Source organism: Ursus arctos, unplaced genomic scaffold (assembly GCF_023065955.2).
Source record: "Ursus arctos isolate Adak ecotype North America unplaced genomic scaffold, UrsArc2.0 scaffold_19, whole genome shotgun sequence".
In the NCBI taxonomy this organism is placed as follows: domain Eukaryota; kingdom Metazoa; phylum Chordata; class Mammalia; order Carnivora; family Ursidae; genus Ursus; species Ursus arctos.
This window is the reverse complement of record NW_026622863.1, coordinates 2,826,437-2,844,788: the sequence shown is the minus strand read 5'-3', so window position 1 is coordinate 2,844,788 and position 18,352 is coordinate 2,826,437. Positions and strand designations below refer to the sequence as shown.

Below are 18,352 nucleotides of genomic sequence, written 5' to 3'. Positions count from 1 at the left end.
GTAGTGGGTTCATGGACAGGCTCCGGGTGTTTGGTGAGACCTTGAAAACCATTCTATAGATGTTGCAGGTACGTGCTTTCTGGGGGTGGGAGGGTGGAGAGGATCTAGTTTTCAATGGTCTGTCAAAGAGATTCGCAGCCCATGGAAAGGTTAAGAACATCCAAGGGGTGTTGATAAGGCGCCGATCAGCACCTGGCGCAGCCAGCGGTTGAGGTTGAGAAGTCCTATTACTAGCACTGTGTCTGTGACAGCTGTTACTATTTTATCACCTGCTCTCCAAAGGGCCTCTCTGCGCCTGCACAGAGAAGCCAGGGGCATGCAGGGGGGCCACAGAAGCTTTTCTAAACTCACTCTCTCCACCCTTCACCTGCACTGAGGCTTCTGGGGGAGGGTTAGCTGGTAGAGAGAAAAGATGGAGAGGTGTTCGCTTGGCAGCGCGGGCTGACCCGGACCAGGTACTTGGTGGGCCTCAGTTTCCCCACTTCAAGATGCAAGATCAAGTGAGACTTCTCTTGGCAACTTAAGAGCTGAGAGCCTCTTCTCTGGAAATACAAAAAAGCCCTCCTTGCAATGGATGTGGTTTTTCCTAGAATTGGGGGGGGTCCCCTCTAAATTACAGAACTGAGAGCTCATTTCTCCTCCCCTCCTTCTCACACTCTCACCTCTACCTCCCTCCCGGGTAGAGATTAAGGGTTGGAAAGACCCTCCATCTGTTGCATTGCTGAGGATCCAGGCCACTTGGCCCCCTGTCCTTGCGCAAGGTAACTACGGCCCTTTCCCTGAAAAGTCTGGTTTGCTGTCAGAGTCTGAGGGGCACGTGGAGGCCAGGTGGGGCCCCAACTCCACACTTCCTCCCCAGGAAGGCAGAAGCTCCCCCACCCCGAAACACACAGGAGCCCCCAGGGGAGCCAATGAAAGACCATCATGTGCTGGAGGGAGGAAATGATCTGGGGGTTTAGCCAAAGACGGTATCTGTGGCCCCCTCCCAACTGGAGAGGACCCAAGAGGGAAGGGGCTACTGGAAAAAGGCTCCCCCAATTTCAAGTCCTGTCGAGTCCCCTCACTTCGAAGGCACCCCCTCAGAGAAACGGAGGCATTACTCTCGCTTTCTGGGAGCCAAAGGGTAGGGCTGCACCCTTAGCAGGCTGGGGAGTGGGGCAGCCTCTGCCGCTGGCCTCTCTACTAAGCGCCAGATGTGCTCCCAGCAGCTGGCGGTAGCGACCCCTTCTCGGGAACTTCCCTCCCGGCACCGCCAGGGCCTCCTAGCCTGCAGCTGCCGTTTGGCCAAAAAAAAAAAAAAAAAAAAAAGTGATGGAGACAGAACGTAAGAATGCCTACGAGCGTGGACATGTGTACCCGCGAGTGGAGCGGCTGTGCGTGGGTGAACACGCAATGCAGGAGTGTGTGCACTTGACCGAAAGCATGTCCTCTGCGGTGGGCAGGACTGTGCTTTCAGAGACTGGGGCGCCTGAGCTGTGTGACGGGTATTCACTAAGATGTACTGGAGGCTGTGCGCGGTGCTCAGGGTCTCTGCGGCTGGTGGATGCTGGCTGGACTGTGTGAAATGGAGGTGGGTCTGCCAGTGAGCGTCCACCTGAGCGAAGATACAGCCACACACAACTTGGTCATGTCCCACGCACCCTTCCCCTAGTCCGGGGAGCCTGGCGGCAGCGCAGTGCAAAAAAGGAGACTCTCTCGGCTCCCACGAGCGCCATTCGGCCTGGGAAGGCAGCGACCGCTGGGCATGTTTCGCCTTTGAGCCCCTCAGCTCCTCACACAGACGTGCCAGGCGCCCCGAAGGCGACGAGGCGTCTACCGCCGAGGCTGAAGGCGTCTGAGCGAGGAGGGGGGACAGCGGGGGACAAGGAAGCCAGAGAAACCTGAGAGGACGGTGGGCTTTGAAAAGCGCCGCAGGGCGGGCGAACTCCGAGCCTCCGGCACTACCGGCATCTGTCTTTCGCCCAGGCTCCCACCAGGGCAAGGCATCTAGGCTCCTAGAGATGACCCTTGAAAGCATCCCTCTCTTTCCTACATTCCACCCAGGGCCGGGGCCAGAGAGGCTGGGCTCGGTGTCCTGCAGTCAGCGCGCGAACGGCACTCACCTGGGTCCCTGCTTGCCGTGTTGCACCCAGTTCCTGCGCGGTCAGCGCTCGGCGCCCCTGTCCTCCCACCCAGCCCTAGCCCACACCCCGGTACTGCGAGGAAGACGGGCCTGCGAGCCCCCTGCTGCGGACAGCCTGGAGCGAGAGGGCCGCCGGGGCCTGTCCTCCCCGCCCGCGCAGACTGCTTTCCGGAACCTGGCCTGGCGCGCAGTGTCAGAGGCCCCGCGGCGGCGGCAGGCCGAGCCCACAGGGGCATTAGGCCAACTCCCCCCGCGCACGCGGCATTCTCTATTATTATTATTAAAGAATCCCCCAGAACGTGTTTACGTTGAGCCGTATAAACTTCCTGCCAGGGCCTTTACCATCTATGAGAAATCGGAACCTGTTCTTGGGAAGTGGGGACATCGGAGCTGCAGGGCCAAATGGGTGGATTTTCATTGTGTGCGTGTGTTGGGGGGGTTCCCTGGGCAGCATGTGGGTTCAGATCGGAAAGTGGCTAGTGTACACGTGAACGACCTTAGGTGAGAATGGCAGCTTCCGAGGGCCTCTTGTGTGTGCTCTGAGTGAGCGCATTACTTTGGCGCGCAAGTGCCTGGGCGAGGTGCGTGCCCGAGTGGGAAGGCACGCATGAGTTTGAGTTTGCACTTCTAACTCTTCGTAATTTACCGGGTTTGCACGTGCACCAATGCGTGCATGTGTGTGCATGAATGCCTGAATGAGCGAATGAGCGGGCGCTTGTTCGGAGAAGCCCGTACGGTTTTGGCCCCCAGAGGGCCGGCGGTTCTCACTTGCTCCGGCCCGGCCCCCGGCGCCCGAAACAAAGCGGCAGCGACCCGCCCTGAGCTTTCGTTTTCCGCCCGCGCTCGGCTCCCGCGGCTGCCCGCCTGCTCGCGCGCTTCTGGGCGAGTCCTAAGAGTCCCGGGCGCAGCGCAGTCCTTCCCGGGGCGGGGAGAGTGGGTAGGCGGTCCCTCACGGGAACTTACGCCCGCTGGCCGCGGGGACCCGTGGCCGAGCCGCCTGTGCCCGCGGTGGCCACGGCCCGGTGCCCGCTGCCGCCGCTTCAGTTGCGATCTGCCATCGGGCTGTGCGCGTCGGGAAAGGCCCCGGGTGCCCGCGCCTCCGGGCGGGGAAGGCGGGGGGCCTGCGCAGAGCGGGGCTGAACCGAGGGCCGAGGGAGCATTAACACTTGCTCGCCAGGTTGGTGGAGGCGGGGCGGTTTTGCCGGCGGCCGCCGGGCGGCGAGGGTGGGGGCCCTTTAAGCGCCCACCAACGCGGGGCCGGAGGGGGGCAGGGAGGGGTGGGAACTCCTGGAGGGTCTTAGGCCGGCCCGCGAGACGCCGCAGAGAGAAGATGCAGTGAGGGCGGCCTGGCTGGAGTCGTGGAGCCGAGCGCCACGGGTGGCAGGGGCCAAGTGCTGCTCCCCGCGGGGGCGCACGGCCGCAGGCCCCGGAGGTGGTGCCTTCCCCAAAAAACCGGCGGGGGGGCTTCCTCGCGGCCTCTGCCGGGGCTGCAAAGAGGCTGCCCTCAGCCTCCGCTCGGCTCCTTCCCTAGTGGGAGGGCGAGAGGGAAAGAGGGAGGAGAGAGAGGTGGGGGAGGAGGGAGCTGCGGAGAGGGGGGCTCCGCGCCAACCGCCGGCGGATCCAGCAGCTCCTCGGGGAGGACGGGCGGGCGGGCGGGGGAGGGCGCGCCGAGGCCCGCTCCGGAGAAGTGGCCGCGGATGACGGCAGAGGTGCAGCCAGCCCCGCGCGCGCAGCCCCCTCCCCCTCGCCCTCCTCCCCCCCCTCCTCTTCCTCCTCCTCCTCCTCCTCCCGGCTCGTCGGCGGCGCAGAGCAGCGGCGGCAGCGGCGGCGGCGGCAGCAGCCACCCGATGTCTTCGGCGCCCGAGAAGCAGCAGCCACCGCACGGCGGCGGCGTCGGCGGCGGCGGGGGAGGCGGCGCGGCCATGGACCCCGCGTCGTCCGGCCCGTCCAAGGCCAAGAAGACCAACGCCGGCATCCGGCGCCCCGAGAAGCCGCCCTACTCGTACATCGCGCTCATCGTCATGGCCATCCAGAGCTCGCCCACCAAGCGTCTGACGCTCAGCGAGATCTACCAGTTCCTGCAGAGCCGTTTCCCCTTCTTCCGCGGCTCCTACCAGGGCTGGAAGAACTCCGTGCGCCACAACCTCTCACTCAACGAGTGCTTCATCAAGTTGCCCAAGGGCCTCGGGCGGCCTGGCAAGGGCCACTACTGGACCATCGACCCAGCCAGCGAATTCATGTTCGAGGAGGGCTCCTTTCGGCGGCGGCCGCGCGGCTTCCGAAGGAAATGCCAGGCGCTCAAGCCCATGTACAGCATGATGAACGGGCTTGGCTTCAACCACCTCCCGGACACCTACGGCTTCCAGAGCTCTGCCGGCGGCCTCTCGTGCCCGCCCAACAGCCTGGCGCTGGAGGGTGGCCTAGGCATGATGAACGGCCACTTGCCGGGCAACGTGGACGGCATGGCTTTGCCCAGCCACTCGGTGCCACACCTGCCCGCCAACGGCGGCCACTCGTACATGGGCAGCTGTGGCGGTGCAGCGGCCGGTGAGTACCCGCACCACGACAGCTCGGTGCCTGCCTCCCCGCTGCTGCCTGCAGCCGCCAGTGGGGTCATGGAGCCGCACGCAGTCTACTCGAGCTCCACGGCTGCCTGGCCACCCTCGGCCTCCGCAGCCCTCAACAGCGGCGCCTCCTACATCAAGCAGCAGCCCCTGTCCCCCTGCAACCCTGCGGCCAACCCCCTGTCTGGCAGCCTCTCCACGCACTCCCTGGACCAGCCGTATCTACACCAGAACAGTCACAACGCCCCAGCTGAGTTGCAAGGTGAGTGGGGAGACCAGGGCTGTCCTAGTCCTGGGGGATTCCGACATCTGTCAGTGCACTGAACCCAGCGCCCAAACCACTGACCACCCTGGGCAAGAGCTCGATGCCACTTCTGTGGGGTGCCAACCCCACTGCTTCAGGGAGGCATCAGCTCTCCAGAGTATCTCTCAGCCGAGCATGCCGCCCTTTGAAGGGTAAGTGCAGCTGGGGGGGGGGTGCAATTTAGGCCAAGATAATTGCGGTTTCTCCTTCTGGGTTCCAACTCCCAGCTGCTGGTAGTCCCTAGCCTGGCCAAAGTAGGCCCCTTCCTCGCCAGAAAGACTCAAACCCCGATATTCTACATCCTTTTGAATCCCTAGCCCCCTCACACCTCAGCAAGTTCCCAGGATGGAGCCCAAGCCCAGTCCTGGCCAGCTGGCTGGGCCTCCCCTGTAATCGCCAGCGGAAAGCTGCCTGGGCAGAAAGGCAGAGTTAGGCCCAAAGCTGCCTGGGCTGGGTGCTCAGAGGCCCAGCACCTCAGCCTCCCAGGGAACCAGGCCTGGCCGTGGGAAGGTCTAGTTGGGGGACATTTTGTGGTGACAGAGGCAGAGGGGCTGTGGCCAGGCCCAGAGCAAGAATTAGAGGTGCAGGCCCCACAGACTCTTTGTTACTGAGGATCCAGGCTTTAAGTTCCCCAGGTACGCTCCTCCCCACCCCTCTGAGGAGATGCAGAAGAGTCTACCCTCCGGCACACTCCTCTCCGCACCCAACAGCCTCTCTGGGCCTGGTTCTGGAAAGGGCGCAGAGGAGCTAAGCAGGGCCTGTCAGGGCTCAGCTGTCAGCCACCGGCCGGCCAGCGGCCGGCCAGCGGGAGGCAGGAGCCGGCCTGGAGGTTGGAGGGCCGCCTCTCCATGGGGATCTCCCTGCTTGGGCTGCTTCAAACTCCCTGGCTCCAGCAGCCTCTCCACCGCCTGGGGGAGGGGGCTGTTCTCCAAGGGGCCCTTCCCCTGGAGAAGCCTCCAGCCGCACCAGGGCCTCTGCAGGCTTTGGGGTTGGGAGGTGGGTGAGCCACCGCCAGGCACAGGCCTTGGGCTGACTGTGGAGGTGGAGGCCAGACTCTCCTTGAGGTCTGCTGGCTTGTGGCAGCCCGCTAACCCCTTCCCCTTCAGCCTCAGGAAGCCCCAGCCCGGAGCTTGGGTGTCCCAGGCGAGAGAGGCCCATGCATTGGGCACCCAGGGAACAGGGGTCATCGCTGGGGTCCTGGGATCTTCTGCTGGAGCGCAGAGCCCAGGGCCTGAAACCCAGGGCCGCCTGGACCCGCCCGAGGCCGGAACTCTGGGAGTCTCGCACCTCGGTGGGGCGTAGGGAGGCAGCAGGGCCATGCGCTGGAGCCGGGTGGCGCTGCTTCTCTGCCTGGAGCCCTGGGTGCCGACCCTAACTCTGCTCAGTGCCCTCCTGTTGCCTCCTTTGCAGGCATCCCGAGGTATCACTCCCAGTCCCCCGGCATGTGTGACCGCAAGGAGTTCGTCTTCTCCTTCAACACCATGGCATCCTCGTCCATGCACACAGCCGGCAGTGGCTCCTACTACCACCAGCAGGTCACCTACCAAGATATCAAGCCCTGCGTGATGTGAGGCCGCAGCTGGCGGGACCCTCCGGGCACGGGTGGCCTGGCGTAGGGACCCGGAACCCATCCCAAGAAACTGCTTTATTCTTGAGGTATAACCGTAGGCAGAAGACAAGGGTTTGACCCCTACCCACCCGGATTATTTGGAAAGGACTCCCCAAGGCAAAGACCCATCATGGTGGTCAGCACCTCCTCCCCCACTCCTTCAAAAAAAAAAAAAATTAACAAATGGTGGCTGTGGGGCCTGGTCTGACTGCAGCTGTTGGTAAATAAGTATCTATTTTTGATCGAGTTAAAGCCCGCTGAGAAGGTGCTGGACTGGGGGAAACCCTCAACATCTAAACAAGAATTCTGCTGAGGCCTTTCCCCACCTTCCCTCCAGTGGCAAAAGTGGGGGAAGGTTTTCAGAAGAAAGGCAAACGTGTGAGACCATCATTATCAAATACTTTTATTTTTTGGTTATTTATCTTGTTATTTTTTAAATTTTTTTTTTTTTTGGAAAGAATGTCTTGGAATGCGCAAGTCTCCTCTTAGAGCCGTGTTTTGCAGGGAAGGGGGGGCAAGAAATCACGTCTCCCTCCCCATCTCAGAAGCCCTCTAGCAACCACAGGTGGATCTTTGTGCGGACTTGCATTTCTGAAGCCACTGTTCGTCTTACAAAAGGAAACCTGAAGGAGCCCAGAAGCTGGGGCTCTCCCCGGGCCTCTGCCCTCCCCTCAGCCCTCCTCTGCCTTCTCTACAGTCCTTTTGGTTTTGTTTCCAATTGCATTTTGACTTTTTTGGCGGGTGTTTTTCTCACAAGACCCGACTGTCTCCCGACCTCTACTGTAAAAACGTGCTGGTGTGAGAGCAAGGGAAGCACAGCGCGGCGCGGGGACAGGGAAGGCCGGTGAGCGCACGAATTCAGGATTGCGGCGACGCAGAAAGGTTAAGGCACTTTTTAAACTATAGCAAGGCTCATCCTGTTATTTATTCTACTTTCTTTCCCTAATAATCGAAACACCGCATAGGCTCCTCCGTTTATCAGTATTAATGGTGTAACTTTGTTGGCAATATTTGCCGCGTAGAATTTTTTTTTTTAGAGATCCATTGTAAATTTGAAACAAAGTCCAATCTGTGTAAAAACAAATTCCCATATGTTTATATAAATATATATATAAAATGAAGGACTACCCCCTTTTTTTAGTATTTGGCTGCTGGGGTGCAGCATTTGTGACACGTATTTTAAATTTCCTTCTGCACTGTATAAAAAGACAATTTGAGGATGTTTTGCCTTTTGTGTATTTTTTCCTAAAAAAAGAACAAAAATAAAAATGTATAACATTTGTACATGGCCTTTAACATTGTATCAACTAGAAATAAAATCACATGAGTATTTTATTGGGATCGGGATTGCAGAATATCTTCCAAACCCCAAAATATACACAGAAACCTGTTTGGGATCTTTAGACTTGTTTTATATGTAAAATATGGGTGATTCTAAGTACTTTTTTCTTTTTCTTTTCTCTCTCTCCCCCACTTTCTTTTCGTTTTTTTGTTGTTGTTGTTTTGTTTTGTTTTTTGCTAATCCTCCTCTTTCCATCCTTCATTTCCCACTGAAGTGAAATCTGGACAGGAGTAACTATTTTTCTTGGCTTCTGTTTTTTAAGAAGAGCCCTCTGCCCCTCTAAATGTCATTTCTTGTTTTAAAGACATAATCAGATGTTGAAAGAAAAACTGTGCCCCTTCTTTCCCCAGGGAAAACCATATAGATATAAGTATATAAATGATTTTTTTTTTACTTTTTTTTTTTTGTCACCAATGAGAGTTTTACTTGGAGTTTCAGGCTTTACTGTTACCATATTGTTATAAATTATGAAACAACTTTAGTTTTTTTGTAGACTTTTGTTTTTTGTTTTTGTTTTTTGAGGGTTTTTTTGTTTGTTTTTGGTGCTCTACACTTGGTTTTCCCCAACTGAGAAGTAAAATTTAAGCAAGAAAAGGACCATTAGTGTGGAAAGCAAGGTGACAAAAACATTTCCATTCAGGAACATTTCCCCCGAAGTCATTGTGGGGGGGGGAACACCGTTTAAAACCTGTGTCTCCAACCGACCACCCTCTTTCTATTCCAATTCCCGCCTACCTAAGAAAACAAACAGTAAAATCACATTGTCGGTGCGGCCAATTCAGGACCCACCGCAGTCTCTCTGCGTCGTGGGGTCGTGAGCCTCTGAACCTGGTTCTTCTCAAATTTGACATTTTGGACATGAGGGTAATTTCTCCAGTGCTCTGTTACATCAAAATTATCAAACTCGCCCAGGCAATTAATGTCCCAAACTAACCGCTGTCTATAAAATCGAGATAAAGCGTACACCAAAAGGCCTGTGACTCCATCCCTGGGGTCTCTGATGGGGCGAAACGGCGGGGCCGCGGTCTCCCGGCGCAGCCCGCTGTCGCCCGCACGCGCCTGGCCCTGCGCTCCGGGAGCACGTTTGCTACGAGCAGAGAAGGCAATGTCCTCCTGGGGTGGAGGCCACCACAGCATTCCGTTGGTGCCCAGGAACACAAGGCCAGAGAAAATCCCCCAGGCCTCCAGCGCGGAAACTCTGCGCTGCGCTCACATCCAGGCAGGAGTGGGCCTCGTCCTCGCTCCCGCACCACGGAGACTGAGCCCCAATTAGGACCTAGGCTCCGGGAAGTGGGGTTGATTAGGAGAAACCCAATGCCAGCCCAACCGGCACGCTCCCCAGTCTCCAGCAACGTCTCTAGCCTCCGCGCCTGCTCTTTTGGCCCCTGGTACACCGGAGATGTAGTGCGCGCTGACCGTGCGTGGCTTTGGTGCCGCTGGACCAGAGTCTGGGGCGGAGGTGAGCCCCGGCTTCCTGCTCATCTCCCCAGCAACACCTGCGTTTCAGCGGGCTCTCCCACCGCTCCCACATCCTGGCCAGGCTGCGTGGGAGGCACTCAGGGGGGCCTGTGCAGGAAAACCGGCCAGGGGGCCCCAGGCTGGGCCTGGCCTCTGTCTCCCAGTCTGACCCAGAGCCTGGGGATGAGAGAAAAGCCTTCCCCGCAAGGAAAGCTGGGTTCGGAAAGCGCCTGAATACTGCAGGCAAAATGGTCTCCGGACCCTTGTTTGAGATCACAGGACGCTGCTGCTGCGGCTACTGGTGCCTCACGGAAACCCGGAAACCTGCTCACTTGGGTTGTGTCTTCCCCAGGGCCCATTTCATCCCTGATTTGTACAGGGCCCGCGGGGCAAAGCTCTGGCCGCTGCGCGCCCCCACAAAAGCGTGCTGTGCATATACAAGTTACGATCTTAGAAACGTAAAGGTATTTCTGAGTCTGGTGCAAAACCATGCACACTCTGTACATAAATGGGTATTATTCTACCATACAGGCATCCTAGGTAGAATTAATTCAGAAACCTCTGAGCATACCTCAGTGGGGGGTGGTCTTGGAACAATGCAGTCAAGCTGCCCTAAGTGTATGAATCCCTCCAGTAATAAAACGCCTGGAGGCCCAAGGTGGCAAGGGTTATGCCACAGAATTTCTGTTTGTGGATTACACATCCCAGGGACTCCAGGGTTCTACTCGGGGGAGGGCCTGACGTCCTGGGCTCACCCAAGCCTCATCGGCTGGCCCATCGCATCTCCAGCGGCAGGAGTGCCTTGGCATCCTCCTGGCTGCCCAGTCCCAGGCAGGAAGGAATTGCAGGCCCAGCCAGCCCTCACCCCATGGAGCTAGCTCCCTCCCTCTCTCCCTCCTTCCCTCCCTCCCTCGCGCCCTCCTCTGGTCCACATCTGGCTGGAAGGCACTCAGGATATGTGCTTCTGATGGGAAGGTGCCTGGCCCATCAAAGCCCATCTGTCCCCAGTTTCCTTCTCTCTTTGCGGCTGGAGAGCTGGGGACAAGGAGGGGAATAGGGGTGCATAAAGGCCAGGCTCTAGGCGAGGCATCCACTAGCCGGCAGCTATTCCAGAGGTAGTGGAGAGATGAAGCTACAGTCCCTGCTCTGCCACATTGAACCTGGGCAAACCCTATGGCCTCTGAGCCTCAGTTTCCTCATCTCTAATAATACTATTCTCATGACCTATGAAGGGCAGTGCCTAACGTTCTCAGGAGCTCTGTGGTACCCAGACAGGAGTGGCCACAAGACCCACAAATGTCTCACCCTGTTTCCCTAGAGATCTGCTGGTCTGAGGGCGTGTTGTGGGGGGAGGGTGGGTGCCATACAAGAGGCAAGATTCTGTACTTCGCTAGGCCCTAGACTCAGGGGTTTCCAATGAGCACTCAGTCTGGGAGCCACTGAGCTCCCCATCTTCTAGCATGCTGCACCTGGACAGACTCTGCTCCCTTCCCAGGGAGGATCTCCTAACCCCCAGGCCAGAAGACCTCTGAGCCCAACAACTTCATTTCTGATGGTGATTCTCAGTGTAGAACTTCCCTCATCAGAAACACGGGATGTCTACTGAAACTGCAGATTGGGGGAGGGTGGCGCTGAGAGCTACTTGGTTTGACTCTCTGGAGGTGGGATCCAGGACTCCAGCCTTCAGAGATTTCCAGGGTTCCTGGTGACTGCTTAAGTTTGAAATCTTTCCCCCAGTGTTCTCTGGGATCCTGAGAAAAGCCCTGGTGAAGGCGGCTCAGCATGGCCTCTGCTGCCCCCTCCCGCCCAGCTGCCGCAGCAACTCCGAGTCCAGGCAATCAGACACGCAGCAAATGTTCACGTTCATAAGACATGCTGCGAGCTGGCCATGGCAAGCCCTCTTCCCACACACCCCTCGGCCCTTCCTGGGATTCCCTTAGGGAGGTTCTAGGACTACTGCTTTCCAGAGGCAAAAACCGAGCATGGACAGGTCAGAGGGCTTGCTGCAGACACTGCTAATAAGAGCAGGAATTTGGACTCGATCCAAAGCCCATGTCCCTAAAGCACTATGTTCCATGGCTCCTGCTCACGCACCTTCCTCCAGCCACCAGGCCTAGTGAAAAGGGGCAACTGAAGTGTCGTCCACAAGACCACTTCTGCTGGGGTCTCTGAACACAGGTCCTCTCTCACCACCTCTGCCTGGCAGCTGGCGGCGTGGTCATGCAGATGGGGTGGGGAGACTGGCCCAGCAAGCCCAGCTCACACCCATGACACCCACCTCCTCTGGTACAACGGACTTAGAGTTCATGGACTTCTACCCTGGCCCCCATGAAAGCCCCCTTCACTTCCCTGGGCCCCCTTAGTGCAGCAAAGAAAAGCTCAAATGAAAGTTGAAACTCAAGGCAACAGAGGCCAGTAGGGTAGCACATGGGGCTGTGCTTTCCTGCTCTGCTTCTAGAATCTTCTGGGCATCAACATGTCAGAACTCTGGGCTGTTTCAAGAAGAGAGGTCTTTGCTGGGTATCTCCAGCAGACAAGCCATATCCACTCATGAGGGTACACAAATGGATTTTAGGACCAAGACAAATCACAGGCCTCTCTCAGTGTTGATGAATGTGCTCTGGGGATGGGCAGGGGACGTCTCCAAGTGTGACAGAGGAAGAACTGCCATGGACGCTGAGCACCTCCATGTGCCTGTCATTTCAAGGGGCGAGATTCAGTGTTACATACACCCCGGTGATCATGGGTCGACAGACCAGAGTACTGTTTCCAGCACCAGGACGCTTGGGGTTGTGCTGACACACTTAAGAGACATCACCAAGGCCAGGGCAACTCTGGGCCCCGAGCAGAGGCAGAAAGCCCCCAGCGTGAGCACGATCAGTGAGAGGCTCCCTCCAACTCTTACAGGGTAGGCTTTCTGGGGGGCGGGGGGAGCCGATGTAGAAAAGGTGCAGGCCATACCCTATGGCTTCAGAACAGTGGTCTGGGGAAAGCAATGGTGACAAGCCTCTCCAAGCATCTTATTAAAACTACCACACCATGGAGGGGGCACGGGCCATGCATCCCACTGCGTCTAGGATGTTTATGGCCAGCTACAGGGAAACATGCCAGGTCCTCAGATGTCCCCTGAAAAAGGGTAAACTGTTTCTGTATTTGGAAATGCCCCCAGAGCCAGCCACAGAGCAGCACACGTGTTTCTGTGTCCTGCAACACCTTGGCGTGGCCACAGCTTGTGTGACACAGTGACACAGGGAGCGCTGCGCCATCTCTGTCCAAACGGTCAGAGGCTTGGCTAGGCGGCAGCAGGTATGGGCAGTGGGTGCCAGTTAACTCTCCAGGGCTCTTCACAAGATGCCTTCCCTGGGGAGAGGGAACTCTCCTTACGAGAGGAGAGGCAGCCCACCACATCTGACCCACCCCAGAAAGCTCACCCCTGACGGCTTCTCCATGAGGTCGCAGCGCCACCTGCTGTCCACTGTGCAGTTTTTGTCGGGACAACAGCCGACTTCCCAATAAACGCAAGGAAAACAGGTTTCACCAGAACGTGGACAGATGTGCACACATGAACCTGATTTTGATGATTCAGGCCCTCTGATCTTTGTTAAGGGGCACCTGACTTTGGGGGGGGGGGAGTAAAGACTAAATCAATTTAGTCTTTCCCTAACTATACAAGCAATACTGTCTATTCAAAATAAACCTTGGAAAATTGAAAAGAGGGAAGCAAACATCACTTCAAACCCTGTCCCGAGACAGCTGTGTTGGTCCCAAAAGATGTCCCTGTACACACAGACCCCAAGGCTCCTGAGAAGCAGACAGTGAAGGTTCTAGTTGAGAGCGCAGGAGTCAGAGGGCCTGAGTTAACTTCCTGACTTTGTGAGCTCAAGCAGGTGCTTCTCGCTGTGCCTCAGCTTCCCCATCTGTGAAGCGGAAGTGATGGCAGTACGTCTCTCAAAGCACTGTTGTGCAGCCTAAGTGAACTGAAAGCCTATGAATGGCTTATCGGTGAAGAAACCCAGGCACAGAGAGGAAAAGCACTGTACCTGAGAACACACAGCGAGGATGTGCCAGAGCTGGATTCCCTGCAAATCCTGGTGGGCACAGCTTCACCACCACATTCCTCAACCATTACATCAGCTCTTTGACGTCCCCACAAGCCACTGTGGCTTCCAGTTACCCCTGAGGCCCTGCCGGTGGCCAACAGATGATCCAGCAGCATTTCCCCAGTGGACAGGCTTTTCCCCTGTCCCCTCTTCCACACCTGAGAAATGGGAGTGTAACAGTACATTCTTCTGAGGGTTGAATGAGTTAATCCGCCCTCTGAGGTGGGGAGAAATGTTTTGTTTGCTCATAACTCAGCACTTCACGGCCTGAGTTTATTGCTTCCAAACCATCCAAAGTGCAAAACGTCCACTTTACATGGTCACATGTCAGCTTCCATTTTAACCTTTGTGATTTATGGACGTTGAAAATAAAGGGTTCCATTCACAGGAAGGAATCCTGCCTTGTCAGAGGAACAGGAGTGTGAGCCTGTTTGAAAGATCGCCCAGGTGGTCTCTGGTGAGAAACCAGGACGATGACAAGGCCTGGCAAAGTGGTCGGGGCCCACCGGGGATGGGGGGCGGGTGTCTGGAGGAGCCACGCTGCACGCCAGGAACAAGACACCATGCCGCGCTGTCTTTGGTTCCTCACCCACGAATGTCGTGGGACACAGACTACATCCAGCAGCAGAGGCCACGCTGGCTCAGCGCCCATCACACCACGGGCTTGCAACAGGGGAAGCTGCTTAATGACGGAGATCAGATGTGAGGGCAGCAGGAAGAAACGGCACAGAGCGGACAGCACCCGGGGGCCCACAGCCAAGGATCCCCTGCAAGCTTCTGAAGTGAACAGGCCTGAGCCCAAGTGTCACTGTGCCTCTAGTGTGCCGTGGGGCCTTGGGGAAACCACATCTCCCCCATTCCTCTGCTGGAAAATGCCCCTGGGGTTGTCTGCCTCTCTCTACCTCAGGTGACAAGTGAAGACAATCCACAGGCACAGAAGGCACACAGGTGGCTCTGGCTCTAGCCTGGTCTGTGACCTGTGACAATTTGACTCAGCCTCACTATCGACAAGCTGGGGGCTAAGGGCAGGTGGACTCCTCTCGCTATACCTTATCAGTTCTGTGAATAGAGATATCCCCCCAAAAAGACTGAAGATTAGGTGAAATAATGCATTTGCTTATCTATGTATATAACTGGTGTTTCCAGATTTTATCTTAATATGTATAAATACATTTCATTTATATATGGATATCACGATATAAACACAATTATGCAACTGATTATTAACGAAGAAGAAATCACCCTCCAAATTTAAAGCAGCAAAAATCATCCATTTCACTCCTGACTACAGTCTGGGCAGGGCTCTGTGGAAAGAGCCCCTCTCTGCCCCAGGGGGCATCCGCTGAGACAGCCCAGGTGGGGCTGGAGGACCCACTTCCAAGGCGGTCACCCTACAAGGCCGGTAAGGAAGCGGTCAGTCCTTCTCCATGTGGGCCTGGCCCGGGCAGCCTGGGCTTCCTCACAGTGTGGTGCTGGGGTCCTCAAACCACTGTCCTAGGCAGAAGCCGCAGTGGCCAGTGTCCTAGCTTTTTCCTACAAGCCACCAGTGCCACTTAGCCTTTACCAGGCGAGCCCGGAGTCAAGGGGTGGACACAGACCCCTTCTCTCCACAGAAAGCGTGTCAAAAACCCTTTGGGGCCACATTTTACAACTTCCACAGCAATAATAACAGCTCAATAGGGGGCATCCGGCTGGCTCAGTCAGTAGAGCACTCGACTCTCCATCTCAGGGTTGTGAGTTCACACTCCAACGTGGGTGCAGAGATTACTTTTAAAAATCTTTTCTAAAAAACAAGAATAAAACAACTCAATAAATCTGAGCTGCTATCAGGAGGAGGGAAGTGTCAGCAGACAACATAAGCCAGCGTAGCTGAGGATGCTGTTCCCTCCCTCAGCGGCTGGGGGTGGAAGGGTCAGGCGGGCTGCACTCAGTAAGCAGTATCGCTGGGAAGTGACCGCGAGCTCACCGACACAACAGCCTCTTCCTTCTGCTTTTATGCGTGAGGCTGTGTGTAAGATTTATTTTGAAGGCTTCCCTGAGACACCCCCACACACACTTAAAAAGTTTTGAAAATGACTAGAGTCCATGGTCCTTAAGTTTCAGGAGTATCTATTTGGAACACCGATTGGATTCAACCTGGATAAAGGAGAAGTAAGGGGGGGCAGGGGTGTAGACCCAGAACAGCCATTTTGGAAAACAGAGTCCGCTGCAAGCCAGGTGCTTCCTAGGGGCTACAGGGTTGGGCAGACGAGAATATGGGGCAATGCTCCCCAGGAAGATTAGAGGTGGTGAAGGGAAGGAATCCTCATTTCTGTCCCTTCAGCAAAAAGCTCCATCATCTCATGCACAGTGAAACCATCTGACTTTGGTTCCTAAAGTGCAGTGGCTGAGGTCTGCTGTGGGGCAGGAGCAGAAGGGGTGGCGTGCAGGCCTCAGGGTTACCACCCCTAGACCTGGTTACTGCTGCTCTCCCCGACGTCTCACCCTCTCCGGTACCCTGTCGCCCAACGCCAGCTCTTTGTGGCTTCAGCTGTGCTGGCTCTTCTCAGGCACATTTGTTCTCAGCATTCTTACCTGCGGTCCTGTGTCGTCACGGGTTTCCTTCCCCTTCTGTGGTGTCTGGGGTGAAGCATGGGAGGGCCACTGGAAGAGAACTACCGAGGCTCCAGGGAGAGTGGGAGGGGCGACCCATGGCCCAGAGTGGTGGGCCACATTTTTATATAAAAATACTATAATACTAACTACATGACTGCATAAAATGCACCGGTTTACTCTTGCCAATTGGAGTGTTCTTCAGAGAGCTCACTGGGGAGGCTCCTTGGGATTCTGTCCCAACCAAAATCTGACATTCCAAGGGGAAGCAAAGGAATAAATTCCTCCTTAACTTCGGGGTTGTTTTGTTTTTCATGATGTTCATCCCTGCCCCGGCACTATAGATGGGATAATACATTCTCTGGTGTTCTTTCATACTTCATGTTTGGATATCCAACTAGCCTGGAATTTACTTTTATGTGCGGCAGGATTTAGGAATGACAGTTGCTGTAGGCACCCTTCGAAACAGCAGCCGGTAGGTCTCATTCCATCTTCCAGGAACCCTTCCTCCCTCTGCAATCACTCTTTTGTTCCAGCTTTCCACCTGCTTCAGAACTTTCTGTGCTGCCTCACCGCCGCGAGGACTCACAGACACCAGGCTGCTTGAGGTTCTGGCATCCAAGGGCAAAGCCCCTTCCCTCGCTCTTGACCATTCATCACTGCCCACCCACAGAAGCTCCATGAGAGTACCCTGCTGGGATTCTGTCAGGGACACAATGTCTAACTATAGGGAGAACTACTATCCTTAGAATATTGAACTCCTCCAGCTAGAACACAGCCTGTCCTTTCATTCAGATCCATTTTTTTTCAGCAAAGTTTTATAATTTTATCCATCCGAGCCCCGGACAGCTCATTGGGTGTATTCCCAAATACTTAATAGTTTTTATTGCTACTCCATTAAGAAGTTTTCATTAAGTCAATGACACTGTTGGGGCAGGCCACGAATTTATATGCTTCCATTGGTTTGGACTTTGAAGACTTTTCAACACAAAGTCAAATCTTTCTTTAGCTAAAGGAAGTTTTGATTATCTCCTCCACTGTTCCATACTTCTGTTCCCCTTGCACTGATGTCAGAAAGAATCATGTGCCTTCATCTTCCAGCTCATTGTATGTGCATCTATTCTGCCTTCTGCTGGGCTAACTTTATGATGTTTTTCATCTCTAAAAACCGAGTATCTTCCTTACAGTTTAGTCTCTTTTTAACGGATAAGATGGCCTTTGAATCACCTTCTGATTCCTGTACTGATATTTCCACAAGGGTTGGATACTGTTTCAAGATGCTGCCTGTCCTCAGATGACTGGGGGAGGGGACTCTGGCACATGCTCCTGTCTGCAGAGGCGCCCCTCCCTGAGAGGGCACGTGTGGCTTACCGCAGAGCGGGTTCAGCGCCATCTCCTGCAGTGGGGGCTCCTCAACTGGCTGGCCGGGGCCTCGCCTCTCGTTCTCTAGCCTTCTTGCTGGAGGACTTTCTTCCCTCTTCTCTAGGTCACATCTTCTAGTACAAATTTCAATGTCATACCATGTATTTGTACATTTAAAAAATAACTTTATCCCACTCGAGATCCGAGCAGAAAAGTGCAAAAATTTACTCAACTTTTTCACAGAAACACGGAAACTGGTTTCTGAAATTTTTCAGGCGTACAGAGCAGAGGTGGCCTGGAGCTTGCTTGTTTCACGGAGTAGTGCTTTTCCCTTATGTGCTCTTCCTTCACACCTCACGTATTGGGTCCCTTTACATCGAGATGGTCTTTCAAAGGCCCTGTGTTGATCCTTCTGTTTACTCACCAGTATGTGGATTACATGTTTTCCAGAAACTGGCTAACTGGTTTCTCCTCAGGTTGTGCTTTCTCACTGTGTGGTCACAGACTTTCCGATCTCAAACAGGAGGGACTGCACCCAGTTCGACAATGTAGTCATCTGGGGGCTAGGGAGGGGACCGACCATGGCTTCTCAGGCTGGGAAACATAGGTTGTGTGTGCCTTCCTCTGTCCCGGGAGAAGCCCACATGCCAGGGCCAAACCACACGGCACCCGGCCTCCCCCGAGGCAGAAATGGCTCTTCTCCCGGGCCTCTCTAGATGGTGTGCCCAACAGAGACCCTCACAAACGTGCTCTCCAACAAGCTCAGCGCTGCTGCCTCCCTTGCCCACGTCCACTAGGCTCAGCATCCGTGACACTCTGTCACCTGGAAAGTGGCTCCAGGGCCATCACCACCATCACTGATACTCAAGTCTTGGGAACAAAAAGCCAGGTTACAAGCA

At 55.6% G+C, this 18,352-nt stretch overlaps 1 protein-coding gene across 1 annotated transcript; it reads left to right on the top strand.

Annotated features, from left to right (window-relative positions):
- The first annotated feature begins 3,824 nt into the window (after positions 1–3,824).
- FOXF1 (forkhead box F1) lies at positions 3,825–7,877 on the top strand. Its single transcript, XM_026494651.4, has 2 exons — positions 3,825–4,948; positions 6,401–7,877. The coding sequence occupies exons 1-2, from the start codon at positions 3,970–3,972 to the stop codon at positions 6,559–6,561; spliced, it is 1,140 nt and encodes a 379-aa protein (XP_026350436.3). The 5' UTR covers positions 3,825–3,969; the 3' UTR covers positions 6,562–7,877.
- Positions 7,878–18,352: the final 10,475 nt, after the last annotated feature.

Coding starts and splice junctions, on each gene's coding strand:
- FOXF1 (XM_026494651.4), top strand. CDS start 3,970: ATGTCTTCGGCGCCCGAGAAGCAGCAGCCACCGCACGGCGGCGGCGTC. Junction 4,949..6,400: donor CGCCCCAGCTGAGTTGCAAG/GTGAGTGGGGAG, acceptor CCTCCTTTGCAG/GCATCCCGAGGTATCACTCC.